The sequence below is a fragment of the Propithecus coquereli genome, unplaced genomic scaffold (assembly GCF_000956105.1).
Source record: "Propithecus coquereli isolate 6110/MARCELLA unplaced genomic scaffold, Pcoq_1.0 Scaffold950, whole genome shotgun sequence".
Taxonomy (NCBI): Eukaryota; Metazoa; Chordata; class Mammalia; order Primates; family Indriidae; genus Propithecus; species Propithecus coquereli.
In genome coordinates this window covers 301,809-319,087 of record NW_012155841.1, presented here as the reverse complement: position 1 = coordinate 319,087, position 17,279 = coordinate 301,809, and the positions used below count along the sequence as shown (strand labels likewise).

The window sequence follows — 17,279 nt, the reverse complement described above, 5'->3', positions numbered from 1 at the left end:
GGCCTGCTCCTCTGTCAAGCGCCCTGGCCGCCCTGCTTCCCTCTCTGCCGCACCTGCAGCTGGCTCCGCGAGTCCGGGCAGCGCTCGTTGTCCAGGCTGTTGGCCCGCTCGCTCTGGGGCCGTGCCGGCTGCCGCTCCTTCAGGGACGTGCTCCGGCCGCGGCGGCCGGCCTGCTTCCCCTCGGACCTGTCAGGGACCAAGACAGGCTGAGGGGGCAGGGCTGGGCCAGGGTCTCGCTATGGCCACACGTCACGGCAGCCCCGGGGGCAGAGCCGCTCAGCGGTGGGGGCAGGGAAGGACACCACACAGCCCCCTGCCAGGCAGTGGGTCCATGGACTGCCTGGAGAGGCCCCTGGGGCCCCTGAGCTGAATTTGCCCTGTCCTCCGGGTCAGGAGCTGGGCGGAGCTGGGTGTAGGCCAGGACTGGGCGCCGGCTGTCAGGGTGACACTCTCGGCCCCTGGGTAAATGCCAGGGCCCAAACACCACAGAAACATAAAATCAAGGTCCTGCAGGAACAACTGACCGACGGGCCTCTCTGGCCGGGAAGGGGCTCTGGCAGGGGAGGAGCAGGACCTGTGGGGAGGATGCAGGCTCGGCTGCCCTCGGCCCCGACGGGAGACCCGGGGCTGCAGGTTTCCCGTCTCCGCGGCAAGTGGTGGGGCAGGCGCTGATCACCATGAGGGGCCGTGCCAGGCTTGGGCTTACGCGGGACCCGCAAGACACCTAATGCGACGCGACACTTTAAAACTGACGCCATCGCCAGAGAGGACGCAGGAGCGGGGGCGGCAGGAATACTCAGGTAGCGGCTGCTGTCCCTGGAGGGGCCCAGTCCCACGGGAGGCAGCGGGAACTGCAGGGGGACAAGCCCCCGAGGCCGTGGTGGAGGCAGGGTCCAGCGCCGGGGCCCCGGAGGTGGGCAAGGGCCGGTGGGAGCCCGGAGGGGTGGCCGGGAGCCCGAAGACCGGCCCTGGTCTGACTGAGATGGGCGGTGAGTGGGGAGAGGCCTGTGAGAGACCCTGGGGGTGCCCCCACCGGGAGCCACCCACTGCATGTCTCGGCCCACACACCTGGCCCTGGGCCCTTGTGCTGCCGCTGCCCTCCTGGGGCCAGCCCCCAGCAGGCCCCATGCCGGGCTCAGCCACTGCGCTGCGTCCCTGACCCCCCACTCTCCGCAAGGACCTCTGCTCAATGGCCAGAGCTGACGGCAGCGGGTTCGACCCGTGTGGTCCTATCCGGAGCTCCGGAGGCCTTGACTCTGCCGTCCCCACCTGAGCACCTCGTCCCACCCCCCACTGATGCCCCGTGACTGCCACTCCCTCGGGCTCGGCCTGCACCGCCCTGGCCTGCCCGCCCAGCGCAGAGCCCCCGTCACCTGGTGGAGGGGATGACCAGGGACTCTGTCTTGGTGATCCTCCCGCTGGGCGGCAGCTTCTCGGTGAACACGTCCAGGGTGGAGGGCTCTGCCTCGGGGCTGTCCTCGGGCTGCCCTGACGGCTCCCGCGGGGCCGACGCACCCTGGCGAGCAGAGACAGACGCCTGTGCCCCTCCCGCCGAGGACACGCACGCCCACGACGGGGCCTTCTTGACCCCGTGTGTCCCTGGTTTGGGGGAGGGGTTTGGGCCTCTGCGGGACCTGTGAGCTGCTTACGAGGGCCACTGTGTCGGAGACGCTGTCACTCGGCCGCTTGCCTCCCAGGGACCGCGTCTTCTCAGGCACGTCAGCCTGGGGGACGAGACGGGAACCAGCGGTGCTCAGTGGCTGGTGCCGAGGCCGCTCACTCCGGGCCGGGGTGCTGGGCCCGGAAGCGGCCAGGCGGGTGGGGTGGCAGCGTCCCGGGCGGTGCATGGGGGGCTTCAGGATAGCCGGTGGGGCCTGAGCCCCGGCCGTGCTGGGAGACGCGGCCACACAACCCAGCCGGGCACCGTCCACTCGGCTGGTGCCGCACACCCGCCGCGCTTCCGGGGGACGGGACGGGCCAGGACTCACCGGGCTGGGGGGCTCCCTGTGGCTCCGGGCGCTGTGAATGCTCCCGATCTCCGTCTGCGAGCTGGAGTGCGACAGGCCTTCGAAGTAGGGCCTGGCCAGGGAAGGGGGCGCGTTACTTCCCAGGACGTCCCCCACTGCGCCTGAGGGGCCAGCCTGGGGACCCGGCGGCAGAGCAGAGCCGGCTCCAGAGAAAATCGGCTCTCACGAGCCCCTGTGGGCGCACCCCTCGCGCCGTCCAGAGCGCGGGAGGGCGGGGGACGCCGGCGCTCTCTGGCCAGGCCGCCTGCAGCCCCTTCTCAGCTCCTCCCCCGCTCTGAGGTCAGTCGCAGAAAACCCATGTCCCTGCAACCCCTTCTGCCCCTGCTGTCGATTCTGGGCAGGGCTGCTGGCAAGGCCCCGCCAAGAGCCGTGGGACTGCAGCCCCTCGCAGGACAGAGGGGCACGCGCAGCACGACGCGGCACTGGCGCGAGGTCCGGGTGGATCCAGGCCTCCCAGAGCCCCTCGCGGATAAAGGGTGGGGGGAGGGGAGCCTTTCGAGCCAGACACCTGAGCAGGTCTTGCGCCCACATTCGACACTCCCACCCAGGCGACGAAGCGTGTGAAACACATTGCCACTGAGTGTGACCACTCAGCATCACGGCCCCCGAGAGCCCACGCCTCAAACCACGGTGGGCACGCTGGCCGGCCGGGGGCTCTGCACCGTGGCTGATGTCACGGAGCTCAGGGTGGGGCGGTCTGGACTACACAGGTGCGTCCAGTGCAACCACACGAGCCGTTGAAGAGAACACAGGGAGCCCACCTTCTCGTGTATGCTTCCCTCCGTTGTGTAGGTCAACAAGCAGAAAAACACAACAAATCTTCCCCACTGCGATTGGGGTCTCCCCGGCACCTCTGTCCTATGGGCTGTGTCCCCCCCCGCAGGCCAGGGCCTCCCACGGATCCACAGCCAAAGCCAGTGGTGGACCTGCCTCTGCGCCCTCCCTCCTGCCCCGCCAGACCCCCCACCACCATGCCCCGCCCTGCTGGAGGCAGCACCGCCAGGGGCTCCTGTTCTGCCGCAGTGGCGGGGCCTCCGCAGCTCCCACGTGGTCCCTCCCCACGCTGACAGGGGGCCATGCCCCGCCCAGCATCAGCCCAGGGGATCCCTCTGCCCTTCCTGGCCCAGAGCCTGCGTCCCAGCAGCTCTGGCTTCTCCACAAATGCGCTGCTCTCGCCCGTGATGGGAAAGCTGCCTGGCCCATGCACCTCCGTGGGACTGCGGCACATGGCACCTGCCCCCAGGCCACCCAGTAGGCTGGCCCCGCAGGAACCTTCCAGGGGGCCCTAGAGGCGTCCAGGGCCGGGCATGTCTGCGGCGTGGGCAGGGCGTGCAGGAAGCTGCTGGGCTGCTCACCGTCCCTTGGGCGAGACTCACCTGAGCTTCGGTTTGGGGGTGCTGAGGACGCTGTCGTCGTCCTCCATGTCGGGGCCGCTGTCGCTGGGGTTCTCCATGTCCAGCGTGTCGTACAGAAGGTCCAGGTCCTCCTCTGCCTCGGGGACGTGCTCCGCAGGGTCCTGCTCCGAGTCCAGGACCTGCAGGGACACCGGACAGCGTGAGGGCCTGGCAAGGGCAGTCCCCGCAGACGCCTGCGTCGCCGCACGGCAGGTGGGGCGAGCCGCCCCCGAGGCCCACGCAGAGGTGTCGCGAGGGACAAGATGAGGAGGGCACCCAGAGCCACCAAACCCTTTGCTGTCAGCACGTTCTGAGCCCAGTCAGTCTGTTGTGGAGACCCCAGGTGCTGGCCCAGGTGCCTGGGCTGTGGGGGGAACTCGGCGCGCAGGCGGTGCGCTCGGCAAGTGCATACGGTTGCGCAGCCACCAGTCAAGACACGAAATGCTTCCCATAGCGGCAGAGACTCTTGTAGTCGATCCCTTCCCCTCAGGCCCAGGCACCACCAACCTGATTTCTGTGCCTTCGGTTTTGCCCCTGCCAGAATGTCACACGAAAGGAGTGGCACAGTGCGCAGCCTCGGGGCCTGGCTCCTCTCGCTGGGCGTGACAGACCCACGCACGTGGTGGTGCGTGCTGACAGCTAACTCCTTCTCCTATCTGTTCTAGAATTTGTATAGGCTTTAAATTTATGGGTTTTTTTTTTTTTTTTTGAGACACAGTCTTGCTCTGTTGCCCTGGGTGAGTGCCGTGGCATCAGCCTAGCTCACAGCAACCTCAAACTGCTGGGGTCAAGGGATCCTCCTGCCTCAGCCTCCCCAGTAGCTGGGACTACAGGCACGCGCCACCATGCCCGGCTAATTTTTTCCATTTTTAGTAGTGACGGGGTCTCCCTCTTGCTCAGGTTGGTCTCGAACTCCTGAGCTCAAGTGATCCTCTCACCTTGGCCTCCCAGAGTGCTAGGGTTATAGGCGTGAGCCACCACACCCAGCCAAATTTTATGTTTGTTAAAGTTTAAAATTTAAGTATTGCCTGAGTCCAGGAGTTTGAGATCAGCCTGGGCAACACAGGCAGATCCTGTTTCAAAAAAAAAAAAAAAATAGAATGGCAACTGTTTTTCCTGGTGTACCAGTACTCATTAAAAAAAAATTTTAAGTAAATTTTTAGAAGCTTTAAATTTTAAATTTAGAAATACGATCCACTTAAGTCTATTTCTGCATATGGTGTGTGCTGTGTGTCAAGGCAACTTTGCTGAAAATCAACACCTATGCTTATGAAATGAAAAGTATAAGATGCTAAACTGAAGCTGAGGGCTCCAAAAAACACACTTGCCCCAAATTCACTCCTGCAGCACAGAGCCCTGACTAGCGGCTCCACTAAGTCCTCACCGGACAGACCCCCACTCGGGACACCCGAGGTCAGAGCATCTGCACCCCCCCGAATTCCTATGTGGGGATCTGGCCGCCGAGGCGCTGGCGTGAGGAGCTGACAGTCCCGAGGGCTCTGCCCCCGGAAAAGGGGCTTCCGCGAGCCTGTCGGCACCCTCCCCACGGGAAGGCACGTGGAAGGCGCCATCTACGAGGAACGGGCCTCGCCCGACGCCGGATCTGTCGGCAGCTTGACCTCGGACTCCCAGCCTCCAGAACCACGAGCAGTAGATTTCGGTTATTTGCGAATTTCCCAGTCTGAGGAATTTCGTCACAGCAGCAAACGGTCAAAGACAGGCTGCGACTCGGGCAGGTAACCACACCGCTCCGTGCCTCTCCCGCCCTCGGACCGCGCCTGGTGCAGAGCTCCAGGGAGGACACTCTGCCTCCCCGTGCCAGGCACAGCCGCGGGCTGCGGCAGAGACGGTGCGGTGCTCGTGGCAAAGGGCGTGAGTGACGTGTGGCAAATTGGGAAAGAGATCATGTCACTCGACTGCAGCCGCCTTAACCTGTGTGCATTTTGCGCAGAGCTGGGAGAGCGGTCCTCCGAAAATGGCAAAGTCCTTCACCTGAGCAGCGTCCGGGATGCTGGCCAAGTTCCCCACAATTTGGGCTCTGAGTCCCAGAACCAAATCTGGGCAGGAAGGTCACACCTGGACTCAGCCCGATGCCGAGGCAGGCACGGGTCCCCACGGTCAAGATGCCACCATGAGCACCCACCCCTGACCCACGGGCCCTTAGAGGGATCAGCGAGGCCTTGGGAATGTTCCCCTCCAGGACATAAGGATGCAGGGCCCAGCTGGACCAGCCAGCGGCCCTGGGCTGTCCTTCCTCCAGAGCCGGTGAGTGATACGCCACTCCCAATGGCCGAGAAGCGCCCGTTTTTGGTACTTGCACTGAGAAGCATGTTGCTGGGCTCGGGTGCTAGAGGCTGGCCTCAGACCCTGCTGCTGCAGGGGTGCAGCCCTCATGTGCACAGCACGGGACCACCGTGTGTGAGCAGCACGCTGCCCTGCCCACGCTGCTCCAGGGCCTGGCCACACGCATGCTATCTTCCACTCCATGTCCAGACTGCCAGCACGAATTTTCTTCTAACCGTGTCAAAAAAAACCCCAAAAAACCAAGACGTTTTTCTTCTGACGATGAAAGTTATGTAAGCTCATTGTAGAAAATTTGGAAAGTAGAGAAAAGCTAAAAGAAAAAAATTCTAAAACCCAAGGAACGCCAGCATTAGCGGTCTGTGTGGCAGGGGTATGTGGGGTTTCTGCACCACCTGCTCAATTCCGCCCTGAAACATCAAGTCTATTCTACAAACACACACACACGACCCGTGGCTACGCCCCAGGAAGACGTCTTGTCCTCCCTGCTGTGTGCTCGCAACTTGGAGCTCAACAGAGACCCAGCGGGTGATCCCAGGGCCTCTGCTGGATCCCCCGGGTCGCCCCGGAAGGTGACACCGCTATTTCCACGTCTCCTGGACAGAGCCACCCGACAGGGCTGCGCGGGAGCAAGCGGCAGAGGCAGGACCTCGGAGGGGGCTCAGCTCACTCACCTCGTCCGACACCTTGAACCTCCGCAGCAGCGCCACGACTTTCTGTTTGAAGTTTTGTTGCTGCAAGACAAGCGGCAGAGTCAGGAGCTGTGGGGGAGAGGCTGTCTCAAGAGGCTACGGCGCAGGCGGCTCAGACGCCGTGACGCTGAAGAACTCAAAAGCACTCCTGGCGCTACAGCAACAAGCAAGCTCATGGGCATCTAGAACCACAAGCCAAGGTCCAATGGTCCCAGGCCCGGTGAAGGGGAGCCTAGGGAGGGCCTGTGCCAACACTACTGTTCTTCCAGAAGACTCCACAGCCCTTCCCAGGATCACTGCCGTGGCCAACTCCACAAAGGGGGTGCTGCATGCCCCACGTCGGGTGGACACTCAGGCTGGCTGCCGTGAGGCACTTGGGTGGGTGCGCTCGGCGGTCAGCCCCAGCCCCATCTGCCCTGCGCACTGCCCTGGGCTGCAGAGCCTCAGCTCCGGCCACCCTGATGGCACAACCCTGCAAAGGCAGCCCACGTTGCTCCCTTCACAGCAGTGCACCTCGCGGGCCCTGGGACTGAGGCCAAAACGGGTCTCTGCACGGCGTGGGGTGCTGTGCTGCGCCCCAGAGACACGGCTTCACCCACGTCGGGAGCCGCCCGCCCGTCTCCCTGCCAAGGCAGTGGTGGTGTCTGGGGCCAGACTGTGCCTGTGCCCCTCGGCACTGGGCAAGGGGCTTCCCTGGCCACCACGCTGGCCCGGCCTGCGGAGGCATGGCTGGTGCTGTGAGTTCTTGGCGGGGGGCTCTGGGTGCCGGTCCTAGGCAGGGCCCTGGCCCAGGCTTTCCTCCAGAAGGAAAAACCTGGCAGCTCTTCCCCAGGCTCCTGGGGCCACAGCGCCGGGCAGGCCAGACGCTGGACAAAACCGGGAGGACTGGCCGCATCCAGCTGCATCTGGTGCCGGACCAAGGGGAGAGCCGCCTCCCCCAGGCTCTGCTCATGGAGCAGCCCGGGCAGTGCGGTAGCCAGCCCAGCCTGGGTCATGCCCTCTGCGCCTTGGAGACACCAGCACCTGGCGGGGTCCAGCAGCAGGGCTTGGCCCGGGATGCGCCCGCCTGGCTCGTGCCCACTTGGACTGACGAAAACCAGGCGCCTCTCACCCGGCCGCTGAGGCCACGGCTGCAGCGTGGGGTCTCCACGCCCTCACTGCCGCGTCTGGGGCAGAGGGTCCCCACCGAGCCCTAGGAGACGCCGTGAGCAGGCCGCGGGGCCCGGTGTGCGCCGCGGCTCCTCCAGTCCCACGCCCTCCCCAGGACTCCACCGCCGCGTCCCCGGCCGCCCTGCCGCCCGCCCCTTCCCCAGTGTTAGTAAAACGAGTCTCCACCGACCCTGGTCATGGACGTCGTTCTTACTATCGGTCGCCGCTGCTTCTTCGGCTTCCCCATGTCGAAGTCGTCCTCGTCCAGGTCCTGCGGGCACAAGCACGGTGCCTGGGCCACGAGGCCACCCAGCCCCGCAGGACCCCCGGCAGCGCACGTGGGCCGGGGCGGGGCCAGCCGCCAAGAGCCCCCACCGCAGTGAGCACTGCCCACGCCCCAGGCCCCGGGACGGGCGAGGCTCCCGCCCCCCAACCACGAGGTCGGCGCCCCGCCTGGTCACCTGCCCCTGCACGGCATCGTCGCTGGCCTCCTGCTCGGAGGAGAAGCTCTCGTACTCCTCCTCGGAATAGTTATCTGTGGAAGGAGCACGGAGGCACCTCGAGATTCCATCCGCTGGAACGCGGCCACCGAACCGCAGACCCCGACGCAGAGCAAGCTGCGAGGACACAGCCCTGCAGAGCCCCGGCCCGGGAGGCAGGCGCGGCCGGCCCGAGGCCCGAGGCCCGAGAGCCCGATGACGGCAGCCCTCGAGGCGCAGGGCTCGTGGGAGGCGGGAGGGCTGTGAGGACGGGGGCTCCACACTGACCGCCTGGGACCCCCACAGCCCCTCCTGCGTGTTTCAGCCTGGACTTGCGCTGGCTGGGTCCCCTGCCTACCCTGGGGTGGGGGCGGGGACACGGACCCCAGTTGTGATGGTGGCAACAGCTGGCGGCCTGAGCACCGCCCTTTGCCAGGACCCGCCAGACCACAGGCGCACTCACCCGCGGACTTGGCCTTGGGGCCGGCCTGCATGGCGCTGTCCTCGTGGTCGATGGGCTGGCTGGACAGGGACACGATCCAGATCTCGGCCACCTTGACGGGGGCCTCCTTGATGCTGCTGCACAGGCTGAGCACCTGGCCGCCCTCCGCGGGGTGCTGCATCACCTGCAGGCAGGGCGCGGGTCCAGCAGGGCACGGGAGGGACGGCACCCACCGCACGCGGCCCCCACCTGGCTGAGGGCTGGGGCTGCTGGAGGATGGGTAAGAGGGTGTGGGCCTCTCGGGGTGCCACGAGAAGAGGGCAGGGCTCTGCTGGGAGGGCCACGAGGGACTAAGGTGGGCGCGGGGGCGTGTGCACCCGAGACTGCTCTTGGTCTTGGGCACTCCTGCTGTCCCTGCAGAGCCACCCAAGCAGCTCCTGGGTCCCGCTCAGACCCCGCCTCCGCCCACGGCAGCAAAGCAGAGTGTAAAGCCGGCCCCTGACCCGCAGGGTCCGGTGTCCGGGACCTGTGTCTGTGGGGGGCCCACACAGGCTGAGGGACTCCCATGGCAGGGGACACCTGGCAGGCCCGGCTCACAGGACCGGCCAAGCCCTCTCTCGTGAGAGATTCCAACCAGGGAGCAGCACAGGGGGTCCCGGCGCCCACCTGGCCACCACCTGGGCTGCTTGCCTGTGCCCCACGCCAGCCTCACAGACGCGCAGCACGACAGCGTCCAAACGCACTCGCAGACGTGGGGCCTTCACGCCCCGGCAGCTGCCCCTGGGGGTCGTGTGCTCAGACCCAGATACTAGGATTCTATGGATCACATTTTTTTACACATCTGGGGGCCTGATTTTAGGTGCCAATTTTTTCTGAGACGGAGTCTCACTCTACTGCCCGGGCTAGAGTGCCGTGGCGTCATCCTAGCTCACAGCAACCTCAAACTCCTGGGCTCAAGCGATCCTTCTGCCTCAGCCTCCCGAGTAGCTGGGACTACAGGCATGCGCCACCATGCCTGGCTAATTTTTTCTATATATATTTTTAGTTGTCCAGCTACTTTCTTTCTATTTTTAGTAGAGACGGGGCCTCGCTTTTGCTCAGGCTGGTCTTGAACTCCTGAGCTCAAACGATCCGCCCACCTCGGCCTCCCAGAGTGCTAGGATTACAGGCGTGAGCCACCGCGCCCGGCCTAGGTGCCAGTTTTTCAATCAGTCAAATAAGAAAATGAAATGTTTGAGCAAACACACATCTGCTTCCACCTTCACTTCAGAAACCAGCGTAAGAAGGTCAGCGGGCAGCTTCACGGCAGCACGCACACCCTTCTGACGCGTTCGCGTGCGTGTGAGGGCGGGGGCACACCTGCACCCATGGCCGTGTGGCCGCCTGGCACTGCTCTGGCAGGAGCAGGTGAGGGCCTGGGCAGGGGCCACGTGTGGGCCAGGCAGGAGCTCGCGCCAAGCTCCAGAGGACCCACGTGGGGCTGGGGCCTTCTCCCCGCAGGTGAAACCTGCTCTTTCCTTCCTTCAGGTGGGAGCACGGGAGAGAAACCGGGCCTCTCATCAAAGGTGTTTCTGCTCTGGCCGCTGCAGCCGGCTGGAGCGCGCGTGTTCTGAGGGGTGCCGCGGGCAGGCCTGGGGTCACGAGGCAGGGTCAGGAGCTCGCTGGGAACCAGGGGCCACAGCTGAGGCAGGGCCCCCCGTGGCCCGGGTGGGGCTCGCAGGGAGCCTGGATGGTGCAGGCCCCGCCTCGGGTGGGGACGCGGCCCTCAGCTCACTGCGGCCACCGGACAGCCTCCCAGCCAACCCTCGGCTGCACGTTACCTGTGGCTCCTCCAGGCCCCGGTGGCCCTGCTTCTCCCACGCAGGGGCGCATGTCCCCTCCGTCCCGCCCCGTGCTGCACAGGGCCGGCCGGCTCCCAGTGAGGGGTCCGGCTACCGCTGAGGCTGGGAGATTTCCTGGGTGACGTTGGCCAGCTGGTACCTGTCCTAGCAGCCATTCCCACTCCTGCCCCGATGATCCCGGGACCACCCTCCCAGGCCGGGCTGCCAGACGCTCTCTGGACGCTGAGTGACCCACAGGAAAGGGCTGGGCTTGACTGACCTCAAAGGCCCCAGCTCCCATCAGCCCTGACTCCTGACGGCCTCCTCCCTTTGCTTTCAAATGAATTTTAATGACAGAATGAAACGCTTAATTAGAATAAATAGAATAATCAAAATAGAATAACCAAATAATTAAAATTTTGCAAAAACAGGCCAGGCACAGTGGCACACACCTATAACCCCAGCACTTAGGGAGGCTGAGACAGGAGGATCACTTGAGGCCAGGAGTTCGAGACCAGTCTGGGCAACGCAGCAAGACACTGTCTCCACAGAAACATTCTAACAATCAGCGGGACGTGGTGGCGCGTGCCGGCAGCCCCGGCTTCCCGTAGGTCTCGGTGCCGTTTTCCCAACAGCATGTGCGCACTTCCTATCTGTGTCACATTTTGGTAATTCTTACAATATTTCAACGTTTTTCACTATTATTATATCTGTTGCAGTGATCTGTGATCAGTGATCTGTGACGTTACTGTTGTAATTGTTTTGAGGCACCACAAAGAGATGGCAAACTTAATCCATAAATGTTCGTGTTCTGACCACTTCACTGACTGGCTGGTCCCGTCTCCCTCTCCTCGAGCCTTCCTCTTCCCTGAGACACAACAATACTGAAATTAGGCCAATTAATAACCTTATAATGGCTTCTCAGTGTTCAAGTGAAAGGAAGAGTCACACGTCTCTCACTCTAAATCTAAAGCTATAAATGATTAAGCTTAGTGGGGAAGGCATGTCGAAAGCCACGACAAGCTGAATGCCAGAGCCTCCTGTAGTTGTGAATGCAAAGGAAACGCTCCTGAAAAGAATTAAAAATGATACTCCAGTGAACGCACGAATGATAAGAAAGTGAAGCAGCCTTACTGCTGCTATGGAGAGAGTCTGAGTGGTCTGGACAGAAGATCAAACCAGCCCCGACATTCCCTTAAGCCAAAGCCTCAGCCAGAGCAAGGCCCTGACTCTCTTCGATTCTGTGAAGGCTGAGAGAGGTGAGGAAGCTGCAGAGAAAAGTTGGAAGCTGGCAGAGGCTGGCTCATGAGGTTTAAGGAAAGCAGCCGTCTCCACTAACATAAAAGTGCAAAGTGAAGCATCAAGGGCGGATGGAGAAGCTGCAGCTAAGATCACTCATGAAGGTGGCTACACCAAACAGCAGATTTTCCATGTAGATGAAACGGCTTTACACTGAAAGAAGATGCCGTCTAGGACTTTCATAGCTAGAGGGTAAGTCAAGGCCTGGCTCCAAAGCTTCGAAAGACAGGATGACTCTTTTGACAGGGGCTGATGCAGCTGGTGACTTTAAGTTGAAGCCAATGCCCATTTACCATTCTGAAAATCCTAGAGCTATCAAGAATTATGTTAAATCTATTCTGCCTGTGCTCTAGAAATGGAACAACAAAGTCTGGATGACAGCACATCTGTTTACAGCATGGTTTACTGAATATTTCAGGAATATTTAGCTCACTGTTGAGACCTGCTGCTCAGAAAAAAAGATTCCTTTCAAAATATTACTGCTCATTGACAATGCACCCTAATAGGAGTTGATTCTAACCTGGTCACCCAAGAGCTCTGATGGAGATATGCAAGGAGATGAACGTTGTTTTCAAGTCTGCTAATGCAACACCCATTCTGCTGTCCATGGATTGAGGAATAATTCTGACTTTTGAGTCTTATTATTTAAGTAATACATTTCATAAGGACACAGCTGCCATAGACAGTGATTCCTCTGGTGGATCTGGACAAAGTGCACTGAAAACCTTCTGGAAAGGATTCACCACTCTAGATGCCACTAAGAACATCTGTGATTCATGGGAGGAGGTAACAACATCAACATTAACAGGGGTTTGAAGTAGTGGATTCCAACCCTCACGGATGACTTTGAGGGGTTCAAGCCTTCAGTGGAGGAAGTCGCTGCAGATGTGGCGGAAACAGCAAGAGAACGAGAATCAGAAGTGGAGCCTGAGGGTGGGACCGAATTGCTGCGATCTCACGATAAGACTAGAACAGATGAGGGGTTGCTTCTTATGATGAGCAAAGAAAGTGGTCTCTTGAAGTGGAATCTACTCCTGGTGAGGACGCTGTGAACACTGTTGAAATGACAACAGAGGATTTAGAATATTCCGCAGACGCAGTTAATAAAGCAGCAGCAGGGTTTGAGAGGTTTGACTCCACTTTTGAAGGAAGTTCTGCTGTGAATAAAATGCTACCAAACAGCATCGCCTGCTACACAGGAATCTTTCGTGAAAGGAGAGTCAGTGGATGCGAGAAACTTCCTTGTCTCAGTTAAGAAACTGCCACGGCCGCCCCGCCCCCAGCACCCCTGAGCAGTCAGCAGCACCAACACCGAGACCAGACCTTCCGCCAGCAACAACTTACAGCCTGTGGATGGCTCAGGTGATTTTAGCATTTTTAGCAATAAAGTATTGTTTAATTAAGGCATGATGCTACTGCATACTTAATTGACAACAGTACAGTGCAAACATAATTTTATATGCACTAGAAACAAAAAAATCAAGTGACTCGCTTTATCGCGATATCGTTTTGTTGGGTGCTGTGGAACTGAGCCCAGTGTCTGCCGGGCCGCCCGTGTGTGCCGCGGCCCACTGCTCTCAGCCGCACGCACAGCGTGTTACGTGCTGAACACTGCAGGCAACTAACGCTACGGTAAGTGTTTGTGCACCCAGACGTTTCTAAACACAGAAGGGGCACGGTGAGAATACGATATGAAAGATAAAACGGCACACCTGTGCGGGGCACTTAGCACGGACGCCGCCTGCAGGACTGGAAGCTGCTCGGGGTGCGTGAGAGAGCCAGTGGTGAGTGAACGTGACGGCCGAGGACACCGCCGCGCACCGCTGTGGACTCCGCAAACCAGCGTAGCGCACTCGGGCTACGCCGAATTGACAGGGAAATAAAGCAGCCGTGTACGAGGTTAGGACAGCCACAGCATCACTTAGCGACAGGAATTTTCATCACTCGGCTATAGTCTTAGGGGACTGACTGTCGTACACCATCTGTTGTCGACCGAAATCATTCTCAAATGGCGCGTGGCCATACGGGCGCTCATGGAAAAGACCACACGCACACACGGGGCCAGTGGGGCGATGGCTCTCGTGCTGTCCTCACCCTGCCACCTTCCGAGTGCCCCACCGAGAGCCGCCCGTCCCTAGACACTTGGGTCTCCGGGTCTCCTGGGCTGGTCCTGGGCCGAGCGGTGTGTGCGGCTCGGGGGGAGGACCAAGAGGGACAGTGTGGCGTCGCGAAGACAGCTTCCCCAGCCACCACCACGCTTCCAGGTCACCCAGAGGCGCCCACTGCGCCCCTGGAGCCTGGTCTGCGGCCAGCCTACCTCCTGGGTTCTACTGAGGAGCCTGACCGGCCGGGGCTCCTGCATCCACCAGGCTGGGTCGGCTCGTCCGACCGCACGCACTCCCCTCCCTGGCTGCAGGGTGGGTCCCGTCGCTGAGACGGGCCACCTGCTGGCCGGAGCCCCCCGTCTCCTGGTCAGCTCGGTCATCGCGGGAGGTGCGAGGAAGAGGCAGCGGGCGACAGAGGGCAGCCCTGGGCGCAGGGCCGAGCAGGGTGGCTGGTCCTTCCCAGAGGGCTCAGCTGGGGGTCCGCACCAGGGAAGAGCTGGGTCACCCCACAGAGCACAGCCGCCCCACACCAACGTCCGGCTGGGCACCCACTGGAGCCCAGGTCCTCCGCTCCACGCCTCGGTGTCCCAGGTGAGGGCGCGTGGGCCGGGGCGGTGAGCCCCGCGGGGCGGAGCTGGGGTGGTGGGGCCCAGGCTGCTGGAGAGGAGGTGACGCCCGAGTGTCCTCGCGAGGCCTGCGCGACTCTTCTCCCCATTCCTGAGGTCCTGCGCAGGGCCTGTCGGCGGCCCTGCCTGTGTCTAGACAGCTGGCAGGGGAGGGCGCTACTGCTCGAGGCCCCCGGCCCCGCTCGGCCTGCCCTGCCACGTCCACTGGCCCCACGCTGTGCCCTCAGGACCCTTCCCTCCCACTGAGCACCACCCTCCACTAACCCCACCCCCGGCCCCAGCCCCTGTGCCAGCGGTGCCCTGCCCGCCCGGCTGTGCGGCCGCACAGCCACACCACGAGGCCCCAGCCAGGCTGCCTGGACCCCATCTGGGAGAGCGGCCTCCGCGCCCGCGTCTGTCTGTGTCAGCCAGGCCGGACACGGGCCTTGGGCTACCCCAGACCCCGCTCAACAACAAGCCCACAGCGGCCCACGGCGGGGAAACAGCCACTGCAGTACGGCAGGACATAGGACTAGAACCGGCCCCAGTGCCTGGGGACACACAGGGCCCGATCAGGTCCTGGGTCAGAGGCCGCTGGTAGGAGGAGACCCCTGAGGAGCCTGGAGGAGGGGAGCACTCAGGAGCACAGGGGCGGTCAGGCAACCGCGGCTTTGGGGTGGCAGGGGAGCTTCGCAGGCGTAGGCAGTGGGGCAGGGCTGCCGGGGTCACGCCCAGGGACTGGGCCTGTCTCCTGAGGACAGAGGGAAGGAGATGGGCTTTAAAGCAGCAGGTCAGGTGCCAGGTGTGCCCTTTGGGAAGGTCGCCCGGCATCGCCCAGGGGTCGGTGCAGAGAGCCGAAGGCGGGGCAGGCGGTGGAAGTTCCAGCAGGAGACACGGCGGGGCCAGGCCTGCACAGCTGGCGCTCAGAGCGCGGGCACCGCGCAAGGCGGCTGAGCAGGGGCTGACAGCACAGGAGCCCCCGCGCTGAGACAAGGTGCAGGGCGGGCACCGCCAGCGTCGCCAGGAGACATCAAACACCGCGGGGCGTCTGCTCAACTAGCAGAAGTGGCGACTCCAGGGCGGGCCCCGTGCTCACTGAGATCCAGCCTGGAGGCAGAGGCTGGGTGACTGGCGGCCTCAGGCCTTGGAGAGGCCTACGGACGGAGAGTCCGCGCCCGCGGGCCTGTTCCACCAGGGGCCTGTTCCGCCCTGTGCTCTGCTGCAGGGGCCCACGGGCGACTGAGGCTGGCCGGAGGCTGCGTTCCCACAGGGACCGAGGCCTCGGGAGGCGGCTCGCACTCTCCACACCCTTCACGCGCCGCCCGGGCAGCGGGAGGGGCTGAGCCCAGGCTGTGCTGGTGCTTGTCCCGGACAGATGGGTGCGGGAGGGTGGGGGGCCCAGCACTGACCTGCCCCTCTCGGGGAGACAGGAAGCCTCAGGCTCTAGCAGGGTGTGGGGGTGGGCTGCGGACACCCCCACTGTTCAAGCCCTGCAATGGGGGGGCCCTGGGAACAGGGGTCCTGGCAGGGTGAGGAGGGCTGGGGGGCACCTGCAGCTCTAGCGCCCAACGAGGGGCTGCCGCTGACCTCCCTCCGTCCAGGTGGGCAGCAGCAGAGCTGTGCGCACCCTGAGCACTACCGAGGCCCTGCAGCCCCCCCGAGGCCTCAACGCAACCCCCTGAGTGCGACAGGTTCCGCAGACCGCCAGGCCCCCAGGACAAGCTGGCCTGACCTCTGATTTCTTCCTGAGGGCCTTCGCCTTGGTTCCCCACCAGGGGACTTCGCACCCTCGAGCCCCTCCCCAAGCCAGACCAGCGGCAGCCTGTCCTGCTCCTCTGACCTGGGCCACAGCGTGTGCCGAGTGGGACACAGGCACGGGACGAAAGACACCGACACGGGAACCAACTGGGAGGACGCTTCCAGCGAGGCCTCCCGGAACGGGCTCCAGAACAGCCCCACCCGGCCAGAATCGCCCTCCTGAGGGCAGGACCGGCCGCTAGCGGGGCCCACGGACACGCAGGCACGAGTGAGCCACGCCGAGAGGCGGGTGGGCAAGAGGAGGCCCCGCCCAGGGCCCACGCTCCGCGCTCACGGCGGCACCCAGCCTCGAGGCGCCTCTGGTCCTCGAGAGAAAAGTGGACATTTGGACCCATGAGAGGAATCGCCTACACCCACGTGCCCTGGCGCCCGTGAGGACCAGCCCGCCGTGGCACTCACCTCGGCCATGCTGACGGAGCCCGCGGCCAGAGTCTTATAGCCCAGGATGGTCCGGTTCTTGTACCGCTTTCTGCGCTGCAGCATGATCTGAAGCTTGTTGCCTTCTCTCTTCAGGAAGTGAGGATACTGCGGGAGCAAGTGCGGGGCACAGCCTGAGCGCGCGCTCCCCGCGGCCCCAGGCAGCCCCCTCAGCCTCTGGCAGCCCAGCGTCCCTGCGGCAGGTGGTAAGGTCGACCCGCCCGCGAGGTGTGTGAAGACCAAGTGCCGACGAGGCCCGGAGGGCAGGGTCAACGGGACCCTTCCTGCAGCGGACAGCAGCGAGGACAAGCGGGTCGCCACGTGGGTGGCTGCGCAGCCTGGTCTGTGCCTTAACAGCCACAGCGGCAGAATGAACTATTTGTCCGGACGGTTGGGACAGGCCCAGGAACGCCTGTGGACGCCCACACACAGACCTGCAGCTCCCCTGGCCGGGATGCTGAGCACGCGGTGTGGCCCACGTGGTGTGTGGCAGGGGCTCCCGTGAGCAGCACCGTGCGCACGGCCCTGCTCGTCTGTGCGTCTTACAACAGCAGCTCCTGCAGTGCAGCAGAGCTTACGTGTATGGAGCTCACGTTCACGGGTTTTTTCTTAAGAGTTCACAAAAACCCGTTTAAAAAACTGCAGGAAGGTCGGGCGCGGTGGCTCACGCCTGTAATCCCAGCACTCTGGGAGGCCGAGGCAGGCGGATTGTTTGAGTTCAGGAGTTCAAG

General features: G+C 63.0%; 1 protein-coding gene across 3 annotated transcripts in view; it reads right to left on the bottom strand.

The window, feature by feature from the left end:
- PACS2 (phosphofurin acidic cluster sorting protein 2) overlaps positions 1-17,279 on the bottom strand; it is a 69,901-nt gene that overhangs the window by 11,514 nt on the left and 41,108 nt on the right. The window contains exons 4-13 of one of the 3 annotated variants that reach the window (XM_012665068.1): positions 16,531-16,656; positions 8,506-8,668; positions 8,025-8,098; positions 7,754-7,834; positions 6,397-6,456; positions 3,404-3,561; positions 1,989-2,079; positions 1,650-1,724; positions 1,374-1,516; positions 54-186 (exon numbers count right to left, since the gene is read on the bottom strand). In XM_012665068.1, coding sequence (XP_012520522.1) covers positions 54-186; positions 1,374-1,516; positions 1,650-1,724; positions 1,989-2,079; positions 3,404-3,561; positions 6,397-6,456; positions 7,754-7,834; positions 8,025-8,098; positions 8,506-8,668; positions 16,531-16,656 — 1,104 coding nt within the window. Of the gene's footprint in view, positions 1-53; positions 187-1,373; positions 1,517-1,634; positions 1,725-1,988; positions 2,080-3,403; positions 3,562-6,396; positions 6,457-7,753; positions 7,835-8,024; positions 8,099-8,505; positions 8,669-16,530; positions 16,657-17,279 lie in introns of all 3 variants that reach the window. The other 2 variants (XM_012665067.1, XM_012665069.1) reach the window with 2 other exon arrangements.